The sequence below is a fragment of the Spermophilus citellus genome, assembly GCF_964194105.1.
Source record: "Spermophilus citellus genome assembly, chromosome: 4".
NCBI classification, from domain to species: Eukaryota; Metazoa; Chordata; class Mammalia; order Rodentia; family Sciuridae; genus Spermophilus; species Spermophilus citellus.
In genome coordinates, this window is record NC_138185.1 from 61,788,236 (window position 1) to 61,811,871 (window position 23,636).

The following is a 23,636-nucleotide window of genomic DNA, read 5'->3' on the forward strand; positions in this document are numbered from 1 at the left end:
CTCTGAGAGCTCTGCCTTTGATTGACACTCTCTACATTTACCCCACAACTCAGGTGATGTACCATAGACCCACCCCTTCATCTCCACCAAAAAAAAAAAAAAAAAAAAAAAAAGATCCTCCATCCCAGGGAGCCTGAAGACCCCCACCCCCACACCTCCCTGCCCCTCCAGACCACCCCAACAGGGGGAGGGGGAAGGGCTTCTTAACCCCCTCTGGCTCAAGCACCCTTTTTAAGCCAGAGAGAAATGTAATTTGTTCCTTTTGTCTAAAGATCTGCTAAATATTTCAATCCTTGAGCTAAAATAACTTCCTCCCTGGACAGGAAGTGGTGTTTTATCAAGCCATTTTGAAACAGGGATAATTCTTGGAGAATCTAAAGCTTAGCTTAAGTACTTTTTAAAATATTAACCCCCCATGGGTAAAATGTTTTCTAAATAAAAGTAAAACCTCAATTTTATAAATTAAATTCAAGCCTTGCATTCTTCATGATGCTTTAAAATCATTTAAAGACAAAGTTTAAGGGGGAATTTTCAATCCCAACTGGAAGAAAGGGGTAATTTCTACAACTCAAGAGCGCCTCCCTAGTGTTCACTTGCAGTAGAGCAAAAGTTAACAATCTTCCCAAAAATCTCAGTATTTCTTGGTACACAAAAAATCATTAACCCATTATATAACCCTGGATCTTCACCCAACAAAACATTCTCAGTATTATATCTTCTTCCCACACTAATTTAGGCAAAACAAAGTACTTCAAATTCAAGAATAAGGACCAACCACGGTCACCTTTAAATCAGAAACCCAAGAAACTCCATTTCCAAACATCAACAGAACATACACATCTCCCAACCATTTCCTTATTACTTCAATAATATACAAATTTTAAGTGTATACCCATTTCAACAATGATAGGTTATTAACAATAGATCAGATCTGATGGCAAGTTATCAAGGTAATGTCACAAAGCAGTCTCCTAAAGATCAAAACCATAAGATCTAAAGAAACAAAATTATTACTGTTGTCAAAAACTATTAGTCAATGATCTCATCAAGCATCCATGCAGACAACACATTCATGTCTCCTTAAAAAAAAAAAAAAATCTACTCAACTTTCCTTACTCAAAATTATATTTTTGTCAGAACCATGTCCTTCTCTCACTACAGAAATCCATTTTAGATTTACAACCAACAAAAACAACAATGTTGAACCTAGGTAAACATAAAATCCACAATTAAAACTCCTTCAATTCTACAAAAACTTCAGTATCAAAATCAAAATCCACAACTGCACTTTGGAACATACACAAAGATCAAACAGCCCCTCATATCAATCAATCAGAACAAATACTACATGAATATTGACCATAGATTTGTCCACTATTATATTTGACATTAATCACAAACCCTTTATGATTATTTCTAACAAAAAAAATTAACCTGAACTATTCTTCATTCTGCTATGAGAAAATATGATCAATGATTCATTTGTTCTATCAAAATAAAGCATATCAACTTAATAATATTATAGTAACTAAAACTATTATTAGTTATCAGCAACAAATGAGAACCTGGTACTTGAAATTCAAACACAGGTAATAATATAGCATGGTGATTCATTTTAAATAACGAATTGTAACAATAAGACACAAGATACCAATCCTGTTTGAAATGTACATAAACTGTATTATACACATTACCACAAACTATTTACATCTTTTTGTATAGACCCTAAAGACACTTCCCTATAAATCCAACACATCTTCCCCCAATATGAAGACAATGAGACATCAGTTTAACTTAAATATTTAGATGAATATTCTATTACAAGATGTTTTATTTGTAATATTAAAAAGCGAAGGTAAAGGGACCATTTCAATCAACAAAGGATAATTCAGAGAGAAATAACTGAGTTTGAGGGCAACACTGTTTCAAAAGCTTACTAAAATATGATGGCACACTGAATATTCTCTGATTATCCATTGATTAACTTGTTTTGCAAAGTGTTTAAAAAAATAGAAATTCAAGGAATTCACCCAAAACTTATAAACACAATATCACATTTTAATCAAATGACCATCCCAAAGAACAAATAAATTTGTAAAGCTTAGTCAAAAACATTAAATCTTAATCAGCCAAATAAAACACTTTCCAGCACACCATTTTCATTTTACCAGCTTTATTCACTATACTTTACTGCTGGGCAACTGTAAAAGTCAAAGTGTTAATAAGGCGGTAACTGAACATATAAGACTTCTACTTTAAAAAAAAAAAAAAAGGCCCAAACTGAGAAATTTTTAAGTGTTAGAAATTTTATTAAAGTTAACATTCCATGAGGTCATGCTCAAAACAAATCAAAAGGCAAAAAATTCCAAACATACAAACTACCGTGCTGTCTTCTCCAAGGTCAAAAATGCACTGGTTTTAATGATACAAAAGTTTTTGAAAGTCAAATCCACTGTCCGTTTGTGTTGGATAAGAAACCTATATCTTCATTCATTCATTTCATGGAATCCATGTTAAAAGAACCCTGTCTTGGTTGTGTATTATCACAGCACTCTTGTATTAATCCATTTTCCTCATGTCCCCATAGTGGACTGCCATCTTGATTTCTCAGTGGTAAGGTCCATTTGAGACTCTTCAAGCTGACTGGGTGCTTGATAAAAAAAAAAAAAAATTAAAGAAAAAAAATGCTGTTGGAATACCAATAATCTTATTCCTTCAAACAGAAAACAACCGCCCACCATACCCCAAACTTTTAATTCCATTAACAGTTTACACTTATGAAACTATTATACTGAAGTTATATGCAAGGACTTCTAAAACAGAATCAATGAAAAACTTACACAAGTAACAAAGTTCTTCTGTCAGCTACATTTGTATCTAATAAAAAGGGGCACTAGAGAGTCAAATTTTTAATACTTAATACTAGTATCATACTGGGTACACAAAAAGAAAGAACAAAAATTCAAATTCAAAATTCCTGGAAAGCTAAAATTACAGAAACACTGTGGATTCTAAATCTCAATGCAGAAAAGTTTCCAAGTGTCTTCAAAGAAAACTAATTATAGAAAAGAATCTTAAAGGGATTAAAAAAAAGCAGAAGATCATAGCATACTTTTCTAGTCTAACATGTTAATTTTGTTTAGATAAATACAAATGGCCTGTATAAATGGCACCATTTTTACTTACACATCTGAAAATGCAGAAAATATGAAGCCACCAGGAAAAAAAAATGAAAAACATAAAATGTCAACCTTGCTTATTGGGTATTTGCTTTAAAATGATATCAAATTTCCAAATTTTATACAACTAAATACTTTCAATGCCAAAATATCAAATGTTCCTCAAAGAAAAATAAAACTATAATTTAAATAATTTGGACTAATGGAACAGTGAGAAGCCAGGTGATTTTACCACTAAGAAAATTATCTGGAGTCATCTTGATAAAACATAAATGCAAAAACAAGTTTCTACCCTTTCTTCTCTATAAATCTTACAACTCTCAATCTCAATTTACAGAGACAGGACTAACTTGTAGAAAAATAAATATAAAGTCATTTTTTGCTCATTGAATGTAAATTTCCATTTCTGACTATTATTAGGATATGTTGTCTATTACATAACAAAACCAAAAAGATCCTGCCACCCTATTAAAAAAGAAATAAGTGATGAATTGTTACCTTCAAAAGCAAGATATTTCTTAATAGACTTTGGAGTTCTCTCCTGTCTTAAAATGAGAAATAACTCATTCATTCCCATAATAAAGTATCTTCAATTTGTCTTATAGATTTCTTAGAAATTAAGAAATGATGGCTATTTTTAATACAAACATACCATTCCCTTTGAGGGGGAAGGGCAATATCGAGATTGAACCACTATAGGGGCTCTCTACCACTTAGCCACATCCCCAACCCTTTTTATTTTTTGAGATAAGATCTCACTAAATTGAGGAGGGTGGCCTCAAAATTTTGATCCTCCTGCATTAGCCTCCCAAGCAGCTGGGATTACAGGCATGCACCACTACCCCAGCTCCATCATTTCTTACTCACCGTTAATTATAAACCAAATTCTCCTCGATCTCTATTGTTACAATGAAGGATAAAGCTCTAAATTATATTGGTGATATAAATAATTATGATGCATGACACTAATTCATTAATAACATGTTACAATCACTAACAGTTACAGGTGCTATTTATTCATTTTGGTAAATTAAATGAGAAACTCACTGGTTTATATCCTGCCAAGGAACAAGAGGTAAAACTTGGATGATAATATGAAATTTCTTTTCAAGACTATTATTTAAAAAACAAAAATAGTAAAAATATCAAAAGGCAATCAAATGACTTCAAAATTATTCAAAAAATGCACTAGTTTAATATGACAATATTAGATTAGAAAATAGTAGCATTATTTGTCATACCATCACAAAAGCATATATTTAAGATAGAAAAAGAAAATTGTAAAGAAAAAATGCTACTACAAAAAGCAGACAACTCTTATGACATTGTAAAGCCAAAATCAATCTAAACTTCTGCATATCAATACAAAGCCAAAAGTGAGAATTTTGCTAATAAGCAAAAGCACTAATACAAGAATCAGAACTAATAAAATGTCAATGAGGGATTCAGAGGTAATCCATTTATATTCATGGAGTTTCAAATTCTTATAAAAACTAAACTTGTAAATAAGCGAAGTTTTGTTAAAAAATGAGAAGGGAATTAGCCATGAGTTCTGTGATATTTTCTTGCTAACAAAATCCATAGATCATCTGTGAAACAGAAATAATTGTATTATCTACCTCTTCTGGCAATAGTAAGGATTAAATGAATTAGTGTTTGTAACACATTATTTGGCATATAGAAAGATCTCAACAAATGTTGGCTATCGTCCCAATGTACCACTAAGCAGATTATTAAGCACCTCAAATACCAAATGAAAATAATTTATATTCAAAAGTAAGGCTACCTCAGAAGAACACATAGAAACGTAGGACCAATTATTTAAAAACAAAACACATTCCAATTTAATGAGGGAGTACTGTATTAAAATATAATCAGTATCCTTCAAAAAAACCTTGGATAGGTTTCACTTATCAAAGCCCTACTCCACTTCCCTCTCCAGTAACTCATGAATTACTACAGACATATTTACTAGATGATGCTTTAGACTAGAATTCCATAATTAAAAAGACCTACATCTTTTCTGTGCTTCACACATAAGGCTCAAGCTCATAATGTGAATAGTTAGAATTTTCCCACTTCAGGGTTCACTAGGTTTATATTTTAAGGAATATATTCTTGTTCCAAGAACAAGTCCCACAGCAAAGGCAAAAGTTTCAATGGCAACAGGATAATGATTAACTACTAGCCCTTCAAATCCTCCACTTATGGAAAATAAGAACATGAAATGAGCATATAAGTCTTTTCTTGCATTTGTACTTCACTAAATTCCTTGCAAAAACACTGGGCCAGTAGAAACTACACTCTAAACTGAGATGCAAGAAATGGCTTTATCTGGATTGGAGGACTCCCCAGTCTACCACTACTTCTCAGCAAACTATGCCATTTGTAATAGCAAATAAAAATATGGGGGAAAGAAAGGAGTACATGAAAATGATTGATGATTCTTAATTTTTAAAAATGGTGGCTCTGCTGGGAATGGTAATGCACATCTGTTAATTCCAGCAGCTTAGGAGCCTGAGGTAGGAGGATTGAAACTTCAAAGTCAGCCTTAGCAATTTAGCAAGGTCCTAACCAACTTAGTGAGACCCCCATCTCAAAATAAAAAGGACTAGGGATGTAGCTCAGTGGTTGTGCACCTCTGGGTTCAATCCCTATACCAAAAAATAAAAATAAAATAGGTGGCTCTAATAAAACTGTCATTAATTTAACGTAATTTATATATATTATTTTAAAATTTAAGCACATTTCAAAATCAAAGAATCAAACAGATGCAAAAATTACAAATCAGAGGAAAAATTCATCCATCCCACCATGTAACTGAGAATCTTGGTGCTTACAATATGATTTCAATCGCATCTGTACTTGGTCTTTAAATATGATAAAAATTTATGTAAGAAAACCCTAAAAGATGAACTCACATTATACTGCACTATTTTAAAAAATTGCTTAAATCCTCGATAGAATATATGAACAATTCCGGGTCTTATAAAAGATAGGCATAAAAACTAACTACAAAAAAAGATCAGCTTACTAGAAGAAAAAGGTCACTTATAATAACCAAGAAAAGGAACCCAGAAAGTTTTACAACTCAATCAAATATTTCCAATTGTACCTATTAGTTTTAAACTTGACTACGTATTAACCAAGTTAAGAATTAGGGGAGGTTGGGGAATATCTGATTATCTTCAGTTTTAATTTTAACTGAGTCAAAACTTTGGTTTTCTAAAAATTAATATTTAACATTTGTTTTAATAATGAATTTCATTTTCATTTTTTTTAATTCTAAATACAAGTTGATGTTTAACAAAAACTATATAATAAATCAACAAGTATTTATTGAGCATCTACAATGTACAATGCAACTAACTTCTTTAAAGCATGATCAGAAATGAGCCTAGTAACTGTACATTAAGAAAGTTTCCAGCTTTATGCTTCCTCTCCCTCATCAAAATTAAAAAAAAAAAAAAAAAGGAACAAACATTTTGCAGGCCTTAGTAGCCATTTATACAATGGGAAGCCATGGTAGAAATTAAGAGAAAAATTTCTAGAACTAGACTCCCAAATATTTCAAAAGAATTACTCTTATGAAGTAGCTAGTATACAATTACCTAAAAAGCCCTATTGATGACAAATAAATCCATTTGAGGATTCATCCAAATCCATTTAAATAAAACCACCCACCATACTCTTTCTCACTACTTCTCAGTATTGGGCTTTCAAATTTAAGGAAGTTCAGAATTCCCTAATTTATTCAAAACAATTACAATACTGAAAATCACTTAAAAAGTATGTTGTATTACCTAAAGAGAACCCAAGGACTCCTGAATTATACATAGGCAAGATTAAGTTAACAAGTAAAGACAGATCTAGAACAAATGTCAGCAAGTTTTCCTTAGAGGACCAGGTAGTAAATTATTTTAGGTTATGTGGCTATTTGGTACAACTGCTCAACTCTTAATACTATAGTGTGAAAGCAACCACAAAGCATATCAATGAAAAAATACAGGTATACTGCAAAGAAAAACTTTATTTACAAAAACAAGGGTAAGTTTCCAACATCCAGATCAAAGACAGAATGTCAGAAACAGGTTCAACTGTGAGTTTGTTCACATTTTAATTTTATTTAAGTTTAAGTAATGAAACAGAAAATAGGTAAAATTAGTAAGTAAAAATGTGATTACCAAACTTTACACACATTACCATATTGGTATTCTTGTACTATTTTTTAGCTTTGCTAAATTCCGCTATATTTTTATAATTCCGACTCAAAAAAAGGTTCATTCACAATTTAAAACTACAAGCAGATTAAACATGTAAATTAAATAATACTTACTAAATGTTTCCACCAATGATTACTATGTTGTATGGGTCCTTTAGATTGTTCCCTCTGGGGAGTCATTCTTCTGTAGAAGACACAAAGAATATAATTTTATACATAGGAAACTACAAAATGAATTGGGGGGGGGGGGAGGGTAGGGGCCTTACTGGTGACTGAAACCAAGGAACACTCCACCACTGAGCTACATCCCAGTTTTTTTTTGAAACAGGGTCTCACTAAATTGCCCAGGCTGGCCTGAATTTGTCATCCTCCTGCCTCAGCTCCCTGAATCACTGGGATTACAGGCATGCACCACCACACTCAGCAAAAATAAGATTGTTTATACCAAAATGTATACCATAATTCATACTGAAATTTTAACATCTTATAAGGATCACTCACCAACAAACCGAGGTAAACATGTATTTGTGAACAATATGGTCATGCACAAGACAGAAAAGCTCTGAAGAATCTTAAATTTGGTTCACTTTTAGAATAAATCACACTAAAATTAAAAACCTTAATCTCAGCCCCCATGAACTCTAACAGATTAAGAAAATATTTGAGTTTTCTAGGTAGATCTGATGGGCAGCCAGAATTGAAAATAAAGCCAACATCACTCCCAAAGATGCACAATTATTTCATCTTCTGGTCTTTCATCTAATTTACTTTCAAGCCTTCTCAAAAATGATCCACTGATAGTGCCACATTATTTCACATTATCATGTATTATATTCAACATAATGTACATAAGCATGTACATAACCAACACTAAGATAAAGTGTTAGGAAACTGAAAGCATGGTTTCAAACTACTAATTGACTGATCTACTGGAACTAAACAACACTAACTCTCTATAAAATATGTACTTGGTAATAAATACTATGCTTTTCACTAGTTAGACTTAAATGTCTGATAAGTTAACATGAAAAACAGTGTTTCCCATATCTCAAATACCTTTGGGGCAGGGGGCATTGCTTTTCTCAGGCTGGCTTTGAACTCACAATCCTCCTATTCTCAGCCTCCACTGGAATTATAGGTGTGTGCCACCTCGCCTAGCCCATATCTCAAATACCTTCTGAATCCAGGTATATACTTTTGTAGTTAGTCCTGTTTCTAAATGATTATATAATCACAGTAATATGTAGAGATAGTAATATGTAAGACAGAATTTAGTTCTGTCTTACATCACTTGCCTGATATGCGCAAGGCCCTAGGTTTACAGCGAAATAAAACTGGGTTTGGTGGGACACACCTGAAATCCCACTAAAGAAGCAGAAGCAGGAAGTTCCACATTTGAGACCAGCCTCAGCAACTTATCGAGACCCTATCTCAAAATAGAAAAAAAGGCTGGGGATGTAACTCAGGGATACAGCACCCCTGGGTCCTATCTCCAGTTCCACATTAAAAAAAGAGAAGTAGAGATACAATAATACTCTTTCAAAGTTCAATAAAAATATGTAACAATTTAAAGTTTTTAGATAGCAAAAGGTAGAGCTTACCTTTAAGATTTAAGTTAAAACTAAGGTACCAAAATGCTGTTGAAGAACTAGCTTTCAAATTAAAGGGTATATATCCTGGTTTATCTTACCAAATCTAAATTTCATTTTGACAAATCATTATCAAGGAATATAGCAAAGAGCTGACTTAAAATTACTGTTAAGAGTAGACACTAGCCAGGAATGGTGGCACATTCTGTAATCCCAGCAACTCAGAAGGCTGAGGCAGGAGGATCCCAAATTCAAGGCCATCTTTAGCAACTTGGCAAGTCCCTAGGTTACTTAGACCCTGTCTCAAATTTTAAAAAATTTAAAAAGAACCGGTGCTTTACTAGCTCAATAGTAAAGCACTCCTGGATTTAATACCCAGTACCAAAATTTTTTTTAAGAAAGTATGTATACTAAAACTTCTTCCCAAAATGTTGAAGCAATTCAAAAGAAATACGCTTTAAAGCTTCTAAATTTAATCTGACCCTATAAGGAAAAGAAGATTTTGTGAAGACAAACCTTAAATCAACCATCTAAAATAACTGATTTAATCCTTTAGAGAAGGGTAGAGCTGACTTAGTCTTATCTTTTCTTGTACCAGGGATTGAACCCAGGGGCACTTAACCATCCAGGGAGCCACTATGTTGCTGAGGCTGACTCTGAACTCAGGATCCTCCTGCCTCAGCTTCCCAAGCTGCTGGGATGACAGGTGTGCGCCACTGCACCAGGCTTGACTTAAAAAAGAATTTCAGTGAAAGAAATTTCTAAGGGAAATCCCTAATACTGATCAGATAATCTATTTAACAAATAGGTTAGCTAGTAGTAACTCAAATATGTGCTTTTGGGTTCTCCCACACCAAAACGAAAAAAAGAACTTGTATCTTTACTTTGTACCCTCAGGAAAAACGACTGATATCAGTCTCCTTTCTCAAAATTGACAGTCTGTACTTTGCCATCCTTTGAAACTGGGAATGGAAGAGCCACGTTCATCTTAAACAGACTATTAAAATTGATGTTTTGCTTGTATTTCTGTCCTACATATTTCCCAACATTATAATTTATGATTTAATAACAAATTATATAAATTACCATTTGTTACTTGATCTTTTAAGATAAAAGGTTTTAGTTACTTAAAATTCCTTTAAAAACTTTGAAAATTTAAATTAAGTCTAAAATCTAGAGCCATGTGAAACATAGGAATCTTAAAAATAGGGTAATGATAGTTATAAACTATCATTACAACTATAATGATAGTTATACTATAAAGTCATTAGGAATCCTAAGAAAACTTAATTCTTTAAGACAACTCAAAAACCATTACAGTTAAAAAAAAAAAAAAACTAGCTTGATAACCTAAATTAAAATTATTATGATCATCACATAGTACACTTTAAAGACTTAATTGCTTGCTTAGGAAATACTCAATTTCAAACAAATGACTTAGTTTCAAATATAAAAGGATTGTTTTCTGAAACATGGACCTATCAAGTATTGCATAATACATAAATTAAATTTTTGCCAGATTGTTATACAGAATATAACACATAATTGGTACATAAATGTCAAGTAACATATTACTTATGACATTTCGCTTCAATTTAAATTATAAGGACCTTTTTGAATATAATTATATTTAATAGCCAATTTGAAAAGTTTGCATCCATCTGAAAGGAGAAGGTAGCAGGTAAAAATAAGAACATTTATCTTTGAAATGCATAAAATTCTTAAAGGAAGTTAAATAGATTATACCAGGCATGCAAACTGCAAGCATCTTGTTTATAATGTTGTACACTACAAAGATTTTATGAAAATATATTCAACAGATTAAATGTCTTTATTAAAGTAATAAATAGAAAAAACAAAAAATAGGGGCTGAGGTTGTGGCTCAGTGGCAGAGCACTTGCCTCACAAATGTGAGGCACTGGGTTCGATCCTCAGCACCACATAAAAATAAATAAACAAAATAAAGATATTGTGCCCATGTATAACTAAAAAATTTTTTAAAAAAAGAAAAACCAAAAAATAATTTTATCGCAGCATTCTAAATCCTTATTGTTTAAAGACAATTTTGCACCTTAATTAATTTTCCAGTGTATCTATTTCTACTACTAATATTTGGAAATGACCAAAAATCAATGAGAAAATCAAGTATACTATCACCCCAGGTATTACGTTTTTCCAACAGCTTCAACACAGAAATAACACAACTTGTAATGCAAAAATGATTCTGCATGAGAATTAAATATTCCTTACCATTATTTTTATCACAATTTAAGAACTAAGAGGGATCTTAAGAGATTATAAACTCTAAAGTCCTTCATATAAATTAAGAGGATGAAGGTCTATAGAATAAATGTCAAGACTGCAGAGCTTGCTACATTAGAAGCTGATCTCCTAATTTAGCTGAATTTTTATTATATTTTTCACCTTTGATTAAAGCAGAATATAGAAATGCCCTCAAATTATCTTTTTCAATTATGCCTTTCCACAAATAATAAAATCTCAGAGAAAAAAAAAATTAACTAGTTGTTCATAGCCCAAATTTTTTAATAGTTAAGAAACTATAAAGAGAAAACTAAACTTCAAGAAAATTACCTATTTCATATAGTCTAGACTCTAAATGTCAGGTCATTGTTTACAATACCTGTGATCTAGCTACAGCACAGCTTCTTTCATTTCTATGGAATGTCAAGAATTTTTTTAAACAGAAAATCAAATGCAGTCCAACCTAATCACATAATCACCAGATTTTTATAATACAAGCATTATTCCAAAATGCTAAAATGTTATCACTTGGTACGAGTGATACAAATATGTCACTTTGGTTCTTAAGCAAGAAACTTTAGTATATAACTTACCTTTCTTATTAAACAATTTCAAGCAATATAAAACTATATACACCATCTACCATGCATCTTATAGATAATATTAATTTTACCAATGTAGAATGACATCTACATTCACATTTGCCCTCGTATGCCGATCAAATATGTCCCCTATATAAGACTGGCTCAAGCAATAAATATTCAAACACAGAATATAAGCATTATTATTAAGGATCCAAGCACATGTAGACCTTTATAAAATGTGATTTATTCTAATCCTTTATACCTCATGTGTTATAACAAAGTTATATCCCATTAGACTGGGGATTAATTTAGTTACTATATCACTTGGAAGTCTTGTTAAAAAAATTACTAATGCGAAGTTAAAGATAAAAAAGCCTCATTTAAAATTTCTCACCTTAAACTCATTTTTTCCTCCAACAGATCAAATTACACCTTTGATAGGCCATTATAAATATGTACCTATTTGTACTTAGAACTTACGCTTTATAGAAAATACCTAATTCTCAATTTTTCTAACAATGCCCAATTCATGAATGCCAATTTGATATTTTGTCAAATTGCACAGAGTGAATCTAATCTTGGCATTTGTATTAAAGAACCCTGGAATGAAGAAAGTCAACTTTTTCAGTAGGTTCTACCTGTAAGACACTATATAGTTAAGTTACACATTTCTTTCTGCACAAAATAATAAACAAAAATTTAATCAAACTGTTGAAAGGCTTGAAAAGGAAAAGTTAAGCAAAAACAAAAACAATAAAAATTCCCCTTATCACCTATTCGGATCAATGGAATAAGCCAACACCAACCAATAAAAAGATTGTACTTTATTTTTCACGTAAATTCCAAAAACAAAGATAAACTTGCCCTTATTTTAATTATTTGTCTATTCTTAAAAGTTCCTAAACTATTTCTCATTTTATTTCATATTTCCTCTGGCCAATCACTTACTAATAACAACTTGACATTAACTTCTAAATTCAATGTTATCTTTGTATGAACGAAAACATTTCCTTAAAAGTACCAGTGGGCATATTTTCTTCATTCACTTATCCAGTTTTAAGATGTTAATGTATTGGTTCCATGGTTTATGATTGAACACTATTTCTACCTATTATGGTTTAAAAACAATTACTAAGCTATAAATCAAAGGTTTCTTTATGTGCAATACCTCTAGTTTCCTGGAAAACAGCTAATTTTTATATCTGTTTAAAAATAAACTAATGAAGAAGGGAAATGATTATTTTAAATACATTTAATAAAAACCAGGATATGATAGTGCATATTTGGATTTTGAAATTGTAGCTGTTTAAAGAATCTTTCAATCAGCAAATGCAAAAATCTAGGTCATCCCTAAAATTCGGCTGTAGCATTTAAAAAAAAAAAAGGTAAGGAATGTACCTCTACATTATAATGATATATACTGATGACTCTACTACAAATTTAACCGTAATCCTAAAGAACCATTTTATAGGGAGGAATTAAATGTCTTAATGTACCATATAATTACATTCATCAATGTAAATCATATGCATTTTACCATGCATCAACTATTTTAATAGTAATACAAAAGTGTTCTAATGTAATTTAATGGATCTATTTACATCCCCCCCCCCTTTTTTTAACAGATAAGAATTCTAGTTCGGTTTATGTCTCATTGACAAACTTCAGTGATATTTTCCTACCAAAATTTCAATAAACTACTCAAATACAGATGTTGGATAAAAACATGTACTTACTTACTAGATAAAATACAGACTTTCCCAAAGATCTCCTTAATCCTCAAGGATAAAAGTGCAATGTCAGTCTTCAAAATGACATACCTTTTGGGGGGAGGAAAAAACATAGCATTCTAAGTAACTTACTAATGAAGCAATCAACATAAGTAAAAATTTAAAAACAACTAATTATATAAAACAAAAACTGAAATCTATGCTCAAAACTGATTTTTAAAATGTTCTTCCCTGAAGTTGATAAGTATAAACAGCAAACCAATTCAAATTTTCCAACGCATTTACTTTTTTCAAATATTTAGAAAATTAAAACCATTTGCATGGTATATTAGAGATGAAAAGAAAAGAATATCTCTTTGGTACATAGATTTCCCCCAAAATAAATCAGTGTTTCTTGTTTCCAAAATTAAACAAAGGCATAACAGATTTTCAGCATTTTAAACTATTCATGGCAACATTACATTACAATGGCCATGCTCAGATTCTTTTAATTTTTCATTCAGTGAAAAGGTTTAAAGGCTTTTTTAATGATTTCAGATACCTACTCAAATTCATAATCACTATTTTAAAAAGTCATACATTAACATTCACTGCGTATTTGAAATATAATCAATAAAAAACAAATACAAATCATAATAAGCTAATTTTATGTCAAAGCAATAAAAATTTACCAGATCTTACCTGGGATAAAAGATGTATTTGTTCAAGCCATCAGCAAATTAATTTTAAACTCTGTAAGTAACCTTAAAAAAAAGAAAAAGAAAAAAAAGATGATATCAATGTTTTGATTTTTAAACATTTCTTGGCCAAAAATTAAATGTGATGAAACAATAAGAAAATATTTTAAATGCAAGATCTATGGACAAATTAAAGAGATGATTCGTAAGACACACAACCTGTACATTTATGATTGCAGATATTTCTTATCTTTACTATGTATCAGTCTTTGTTTCCCACATTTTGGTTGTATTGACAAATACTAAGGATTAAGGCACTGAAATTATTAAAAAGATATAGAGAAAATTTGACTCCTTAAACAGATTTGAGATTATGACCTTGTTTTTATTTTTCCTCTTTTGATGCCTGGCAATAAACAAAACAAAGGAAAAGTTTACCATTTTTAAATAATGTAATCACCTCAAAATTTCCTTTACCATCTAGAAATACCTTTTACAGTTATGACTAATTAAAAAATTGACTGCTTCTGGAGAAATTAATGAAGTTTAAAATGGCCACTGGTTACTTTAAATTTTAAACTACAAGTTATTTGATCTCATCAAGTGGGATATTAGCTTTGTCTTTTAAACAAGTCTAAAACTTGAAGTATGTTTACCATTACTTAATTTCAAACCAGGGTCTTGGATATTTTCAGTCTTTCTCCTCCTCTATTTACATGTAAAAAGATCTTATGATGTTAAAACTGCTAGCAGTTTTTTTGCATTTCACTCTTCAAAAAGGTTTTTCTAAAGAACTAGATTCTAAAAGACTAGATTAAAACCACAGTCAATGTTCAAAAACCTCAAATATGTTGATTTAAAGGACCAAACTCAGATCTTAAAATTAGAATCTGAAACAACATTCTGTAAAATGAAGATATACGCAACTGATGTAACATGTACCACTATGCCAAAGCTATTCAAAAGCAATTTTACTGGTAAAAATACCTTTAAAAATGTGGTCAAATAAACCAGGATCTTTGGTTTCAGATGCACTACGTAAGACTTCCTAACACTATTTTTACGCAGATCTGTACCCTTTCAACACAAGAGCTCCGCAGAATGAAGACAAATATATTCTAAAATACACAAAGGTTTGTGCATTCCTGGTTTGTTCTTCAAACCATTAAACTTAAATTCCTCTTCAAAGATTTTCAAAATTAGAGACTACAGAGAACGTTACAATTTTTTGAAACCTGTATTTTCAAAATACTATGCCGTTTTTAAGCCATCTAGATTTTTATACATGCAACAAATGCAACAAATATGGCTCCTCTTCATCGCCCATTACCGACAGCAGTCCTACTTTAATATTTACACTACGAGAAAGTAACTTCACCAAGAGATTTTGTGTCAGAATACTCCTTTGTAAAAGTTTTTCGATCATGGTTTATAACAACATACAATTAAAAAAAAAAAAAACGAAAAGATGATGAACTTCAACTTTTAAAGACTAGGAACTGACCCAACTACGTTTTAACATTCAGGTGTGATAAGTTACAGATAAGGGCTCCTTACGACCTTTTCAAAAAGTACCAAACAGTATATTTAACCATATTCAGGTACCAGGATGTCAAATGAATTTGAATAATTACTCCGTAAAATAAACTGTATTAATCAAACGTCATCATCTAGCACCGTAATTATCAAATCTATACCCATTAAACTGCCCAGACGATACACTAAACTTGTCTTCGTAATTTTTGAAACACTAGATGCACTCTTCCAACTTGCATTTTTAAAAGACAACCTTAACGTTATAAAAGATTTAATAAACAGCAACACTGTTCACATCTATAACACTGCAGCCGTTTTCAAAATCAGCTTTGAAAGAGTTAAAAGCCAACACCCAATGGGGGGAGAAAAAAAAAGACAAGTTTTATTTTTGTTTTAAATGTAGTCAGGATTCCATTGTTCTTTTAAATTCGACCTCTAAGATGAGTTCCCACCTCACCACCGGAAAGAGATTAAAAAGCTCCAAGGTGGAGAACCTGAAAAGGATTTTTTTACCCTCAATAACAAAATAACTCACCAGGACATGCAGGGGCTCTCCTGGTGCGGTCCCCTTTGGGCTCCCGCCTGCGGTCTCCCGCCGCCGCCCCTCGGCCGCCAGGTCCGGGTCCCGGCAGCAAAGCAGCCCCCCGCCCACCCGCGGGTCTGCGGCAGGGCCCCGCGTGCCCCCACCCCCGCCCGCGACCCCGGCCCGCGGCTGAGACGCATCCCGCCGGGGAGAGGGAGCCGCGACCTTACAGGGGTTTTGTGGGGAAAGCCGGCCGGCGAGGCCCGCCGCCCCCTCCCGCTGGCGCGCTCAAGGACATTTTGCTTTTCCTCCCAAGGACAAAGGACAATAAAAGGAGCCGGGGAGCCACTTACCGGGTATAACTCGGCCACTGGCACCTTCTGGTCTCCATCTTCGATACCGGGACTGACCACCCGCCCGAGCCTCCCGCCCACGCTCGGTCCAGGCGGCCGGGACCCGGCGCGCCTCCGCGGCCGCTGCCGCAGCCCAGATTTCGGGGTCGTGGGCCGGGCAGCCCTGGACGTCTCGGCCAAGAGCTCCGGCACCCGTGCGAGGCCCGCCTCGCCTCAGCCACGGCCACCCAGCTCCTGCGGGCTTCCGGGCCGCCCGAGTACAGCTCTCCGCCAGCCAGCGGGCACCTTGGCCGCGGCAAAACGTCTGACAGCTCTGGGTGCTGCTGCCTCTCCGGCCATCTTGTGCCGTGTGTGTGGAGTCTCTCCCGTCTCCTCTCTCGGCTTTACTCCCTCCTCCTCCTCCCCCCGCCCCACACACCACACAACATGGCCTCTTCGCTGCGGCGGCGGCGGCTGCCGCGGCTGCAGGAGCTCCACGAAGCTCCAGCACGCTCCCCTCCCCCACTTTGCCCGCCTCCCGCCTGCAGCCCCGGGCCCCAGAGCGCAAGCGCACCGCTGCCCGCTCGCCGCGGCCATTGGCCCTAAGAGCTTCCTGCCATAGCTTCCCGGGAGCGGCCTCACGCACGCTCGCTGGGTCTTCCTCCCGCCCAACAGCAATTACTTTCATCCTATTGGCTAGTTATGACACCACCCCTTCCGCCACCTCCACTCGGATAGGCTTTCCTCAGTGCTATTCACCGCCGGTAGGAGTTTCTGGTTGTCCCGAGGAGTCCCGGACCGCGATTGGCTGATATTGAAACCTTTGGGTTTGGAGCTGAGGTGTTGGTTTTCGCCCCGCAGTGCGGACCCCTCCGGTCTAGTCAGAGGTTTCCTGGTTTCCGCAAGGCTAGGCAAGAATCATTAGTATGGAACTCTACAATGTGACGATTTCATCTCTGAAAAGAATCTCACGTCTCGATGTTTCTGAATTCAGATTTTTGTGTTCTTTAGAGAAATAAGAGAGAGGAAAGAAAATGACTGACAGGATGATGAGCAAACAAGATGCAGGTCCATAGCCCGTTGGCAGGCAGCCATGTCCTCAAGATTTTTCTTCTAAGCAAGGAGATTTTTCTTCAGGGTCACAGTCAGGAGCAGTGGTTTTATATGGCCAGCACATCTCCTAGCCTACTGTCCCAATTAAGATGCCATTTTTTGAGGGTTTATAAGCTTCCTGTGACTCATTTGTGTGACACGACCTATTTGTATGTCCAGTGTCCTGAGACCTTAACGAATCAGTCCCTCATATTTCTAGTTAGCTGGATTCCACACTCTAGTGCAGCGTTTGTTAAAATGGTTAATTTGAACCCCAACAATCCCAATCTATCTTTTCAACCTCCCAAAAAATTAGGCAAAAAAGCTTCATTTCCTTTTAGTGAATCTCACTTTTTGAAATTACTTCTTCCCATTTCAATCTGGAAAAAAACTAGGCAGATCACGGGAGAAAAATGAAAACATAAATTTTCTTGAAATAGGAAAAGTAAAAGATGCCTCCCCACACACACACACACACACATAATGCCAGTATTTGGAAATCTTTTCCCCATGGCAAGGTATCTAAGGGAAGAGAAATGAATGCCAGATAGATGCTTTGATTTTTAATAGTTTTTTGTTTGGTTTCCAACCAACCCCTCCCCAGGGGAGGAGACTTAGGAGTGAGAAGAACAATTCAATTCTCTTGAGACCCTGCCCCTGATTAAGACCAAAGAAGTTACATAAACATGGAGCCTAGAAACTATTCTAGCCCCTTTTAAAAGTGACACAGTCATTGTGACAAATATGGTGGTACACTCTGTAGTCTCAGCTACTCTGCAGGCTGAGACGGGAATCACATGAACCTAGGAGCTTAAGACCAGTCCAGCCACCAAATAAGGTCCCATCTCAAAAACAAAAACAAATAAACAAACAAAAAGTCATTAGTTGACTTGACTCAATATCAGTCACTTGTGACAGAACTAAGACTAGATTACCACTTCTTTTTGTTTTGTTTTGTTTTTTGTTTTAATTAGTTACACATGACAGTACAATGATCTTGATAGATTACCACTTCATAAGGATCTTGGGTTCCATCTCCAACTTGGTCATCCGTGGCAACATACTTTGAGCTCTAAGTGGGTACACACACACGCACACACACACACACAAATTCTTCAATAGAAATTTAAGTTTTCCATTTAATTTTCATTTATACTATCTAGCTTTCAAAACAATGAACATGCAACAAGTTTTGTTTTGTTTTCGTTTTTTTTCCCTCTGAATAGCCCAACAGGGAACCCTTTATCCTCCTAATTCTTGGTGTGTCCTTGCCATGCTTTTGTTTACTCTTTTTCTTTCCATTCTCCCCTTCTGTCATTACCTGAAATCCGTCTATGATTCTGCCTTTCCAGATCCATCACCAAGTATTTCTATGCCAGTAAAAACAGGTCTGCCCAATCTTTTATTCAAAATAATAATGGCTGAAAAGCATTGAGTTAGCTAACTAGGTGCCAGGCATTGTTCTAAATTCTCATTGTGGATTAACTCAGTTGATCACACAACACTCCACTGAGAGATGACTATTGTGCTTATGTACTATCCCTATTAGAGAACTAAGGAAAAAGGAGTTTAAGTAACTCACCCAGATTCACACTGCTGAGAAGTACTAGAGCCAGGATTGATGCTGGGGATTGAACCCAGACCCTTGTGCATGATAGGCAAATGTTCTACCACTGAGATGCAGCTATAGCCCACCCCAGTTTTCTTTCAAAAGCTATCCCTTTGCTTAAAAGGTTCACTGGAATCCTCAGTATTATGAATCTTCCAATTTTTCTTGTTCCTCCCTCCTCTGCCTCATAGAGGTGTTCCACCTTCAGAATCAGGCATACCTCCAGTTAGGAGATGTCAGATCCAGTCTAACTTAATTCCCAGAACTGTACCCCCCACCCCTACCCCATTGCTGTCAATCTGTTAGCATACTTCCTACAAACAATCTGACTCTTATTTTTGCTCCCTCTTCCATTGAAGAACCCTATAGCTCAGCAGGAGAATGACTTCCTTTTATAAAGATATAATTTGGTAGCTTATTAAAACAACTTTCTTTCTCTGAGTTTATATCCCACACAACAGCCTCTTTGAAGTAGACCCTTATCTACCATATTGAAACTGTGCTTCCTATCAAAAATGACAGCCGTGGTTTCTTTTGCCATATCTATACCATGTGTTTAGCCATCCCTTCTTACAGTGAGAAGAGTGCACCTGACACCTGGCAGACCAAGTCCAAAACCCCCTCCACAGTTCCTTTTCACCTGTGACATCTGCCAAAGAACCCAGAGGAACCCCTCCTTCCCCAAATTACACTGGCTTCTGTTACTGGAGCTTCTTTACAGGTAAAATTGAGGAGCCTACACTTTACCCTCAGCTCACCTAGAGGAAAGGTCCTGTGTATGCATGTGCCCTGAGTAGTCCTTTTCCTATTTAACAGTGTCCAAAAGAAATCCTGGAATGACAGGGAAATTTTCTAGAAGGACATTAGGACCTGTTTATAGTGATGTTCTTAGAGACAAAGACCTCAAAGGTACCTGAAAAGGGCACTTTTCACTCTATACCCTTTTATGATTTTTGAATTTTGAACCATATGAATATATTACCAATTTTAACTTTTTTTAAAGAAAAGAAAATAAAACTAACTGCAAATAATCTGTTGAGCTAAAAGTCAATAGTATTGGAAAGGAAGTTAACTATTCTTTAAAGAGGTCTAAATTTGTTATAGTAACACCTACAATTGTTTTTGTGTTGGTGATGGTGGTATGGTTTTTGTTTTTTAATGAAATAAAGGTCACAAAAAACTCACAACCTGCAGAGATGTGAAAGTTCATCTCCTTAAATGTCGTTGGTTGATAACTATAAGAATTCCTGGTACAACAGCTTCCGTCCTAAATGTAACATGGCTGCACACAACTGTGTTACAGAACAGGGCTTGCCACCCACCCAGCTTCTCTGACCCTTCCCAGGTTTATTTCCACCTTCTGCCCTTCTCTCCTCCACTAGCAAATAAAGAAGAGGTGAAGGCACCAGCAGACACTGCTTTTCTTCCTGCTTCCAGTCTTTTATGTCCCCCTTTGCTCCAGAAGAGGGGGTGGATCCCTTCTAGATTGTCAGACCATCCATGGAAGAGGTTGAGTGGAAATCCAGGATGACCTTGATTCAAATCAAGAACACAGTTTTCAACATCAGACCTTTCCAGATTCTCATTCTGTTCCTCCTCTGCAGTTTCTCTTACTCTTCATATTCTGTGGGACTTGCAAGCATCTATCACATCATCTGCTCCTTTAAACATAGCAATCTATTGCTTTGTTCAGGATAGATTGCACACAAGGTTGAAGCTCATTTGATATTAAAAATGTTATTTCCAAACAAAACTATTGCTCTTTGTCCATGTGCTAGGTACCTTCCCCCGCTTCCAACCCCCACCAGTTCTGGGGATTGAGCCCAGGGACACTTAATCACTGAGCTACATCCTCGGCCTTTTTTTTCCCCCTTTGAGATAGGGTTTCACTAAATTGTTTAGAGCTTTGCTAAATTGCTGAGGCTGTCCCTGAATCTGCAATCCTCCTGCCTCAGCCTCCTGAGTTGCTGGGATCACAGACATGCACCCCTGTACCCAGCTCTAAAACTTATTTTTATTTACTTATTCATTCATTCATCCATTCATTTTTTTGGAGTTTATATTCTAAAGGAGAAGACCATAAATAAACAATAAACTACCAAGTTGTGAGAGTGCTATGTTGATAGGGACCTAGTCAGGGAAGGCTAGTCTAAGGAGGCAGCATTTAAGTTGAAACTGGAAGGACACAAAGGAGGCAGATATGTGTATACCTATGGGTGGGGTTCAGACTAAGGCAGCAGATATATGCATGGAGCTAATTTTGCTCCATCCCAAAACTGCACTGAACAGATTTTCTTTTCTATTTCTATTTTTCTTCCTCCCTCTGTTCCATCCTTTCTTTGTTTCTTTCTTTCTCTTTCTTTCTTTCTTGTGTCATAAAAATTATAAGAAAAAAGAGAATAGGGGAGAAGAAAAGAGCAACACAGTTTTTTGAAGCTGGAAAATAGACTGATGAGTGGTGAATGATATAACAGACCTGAGAAAGATGAGATCCAACCTGACTTACACTGGAAAGACCTCAAAAGCCTCGGAAACTGCCAGAATGAGGGGCCATTCAGACTGAAGATAAAGAAGAAGGCTAAAATAAGGAGAAATGAGTGAAAGCAATTAGAAGCAAGTGAAGGAAATAAGAAGTTAGATTCTTAACTGCCCTCACTAAAACAGGGGACTCACAGAGGCCAGAAGACAGTGAATGACAGACTACAGCCATCTATCTGCCCTATTTGACTCTCAGACCACTGGCAAATTGATCTTCACTTTCCAGGTAGAAGAATGGAGGACTGTTCTCTGAGGAATCTAATCAAGCTAATAGGAAAGATCCATAGGATCTGACACGGGAGGCTCTCCCCACAGAGGGTACAACAAGGTCACCTTTCAACGAAGCTCAGGATCAATAAAAACATCTTTTGTATGCTGCTTCAAATCCTCTCAGTCTCACCTCTTACTCTCCCACAGCTATGTCACCTGTCAAGTCCGATACAGGTTTGGAAGGGTAAAGCTTCACCTCAGTCCTGAATCTTCCTTACTCTCCCAAAACTTCTCTGACATTTGTGTAGGTCTGGAGAACCACTAAGAATCAGCACTTAGGTTTGTGCAACCCAGAAATTTAGGGGGAAAATGTCTCTGGAGACAGTTATGTTGTACCATCTGTGGGGAGAGCCTCCCGTGTCAGATTCATAAAATTCAGACTATCCCATGGAAGGGAGCAACGGTCACCTATACTGGTGGCCAACTGGGTAACACATCATTATATTTGTTGTCTGTCCTTTCTCATCTCCACAATCTCTCATTCCTGCTTCCTGGATCACTTCCCAAGTGAACTACCCTCATGGAACTTTGTCTTTTGTGAAAATTCTGGGTAAATACACACAAGGTCCAATCCCCAGAACTTCCAAATAGAATTCTAGTTTATACTTTTAATCATGAACAAATCATTAAAACCAAACATTTAACTCACCTATAGACCAATGGAACAGAATAAAGAGCCCAGAAATAAATTTCTAAAGCTTTTTAAATTATGCAGCTCTTTTCTCTTTCCCTGTTTATTATTATTATTATTATTATTATTATTATTATTATTATTATTGTTGTTGTTATTATTATGGCACTAGGAATTGAACCCAGGGGCGCTTAATGACTGAGCCACAACCCCAGACTTTTTTAGATTTTATTTAGAGACAGGGTCTCACCAAGTTGTTTAGGGCCTCACTGAATTGCTGAGGCTGGCTTAGAACATGCGATCCTGAACACTCGATCCTCCTGTCTCAGCTTTCCAAGCTGCTGGGATTACAGGTGCATGCCACCACACCTGACTCTTTTTATTCTGGGATTAAACTCAGGGGCTCTCAACCACTGAGCCACATCCCCAGCTCTATTTTGTATTTTATTTAGAGACAGGGTCTCACTGAGTTGCTTAGCACCTCACTGTTGCTAAGGCTAGCTTTGAACTCACAATCCTCCTGCCTTAGCCTCCCAAACTGCTGAGATTATAAGCATGAGACACTGTGCCCGATAACTTTTTTATTTTTGACACAAGAAAGAAAGAGGAAGGAATAAACAAAGGAGGGAGAAATAGAAAATCTACTTAGTGCTATTTTGGGATGGAGCAAAAGTAATTGCATACAGACCATCTGCCACCTTGGTGAGACCCCACCCATGGTATACCCATGGCTTTCTCCAAATACAGTCATGATATGTGATGAAGGAATTAAGAATATACAATAAGGAAAGAATAGTCTTTTCAACAAATAGTGGGGAAAACTCAGTATCCACATGAAGAAAAATGAAATTGCTAAGCACAG

General features: G+C 35.6%; 1 protein-coding gene across 1 annotated transcript; it reads right to left on the bottom strand.

The window, feature by feature from the left end:
• Nucleotides 1-2,286: 2,286 nt before the first annotated feature.
• Nucleotides 2,287-17,322, bottom strand: LOC308648151 (uncharacterized protein; the record flags this gene model as incomplete). The annotated part of the gene is made up of 5 exons (XM_081292841.1): nt 2,287-2,650; nt 7,516-7,585; nt 13,573-13,656; nt 14,248-14,309; nt 16,656-17,322. 2 exons carry the CDS (start codon nt 17,320-17,322, stop codon nt 14,278-14,280), a joined length of 699 nt encoding a protein of 232 aa, XP_081148967.1. The 3' UTR covers nt 2,287-2,650; nt 7,516-7,585; nt 13,573-13,656; nt 14,248-14,277.
• Nucleotides 17,323-23,636: the final 6,314 nt, after the last annotated feature.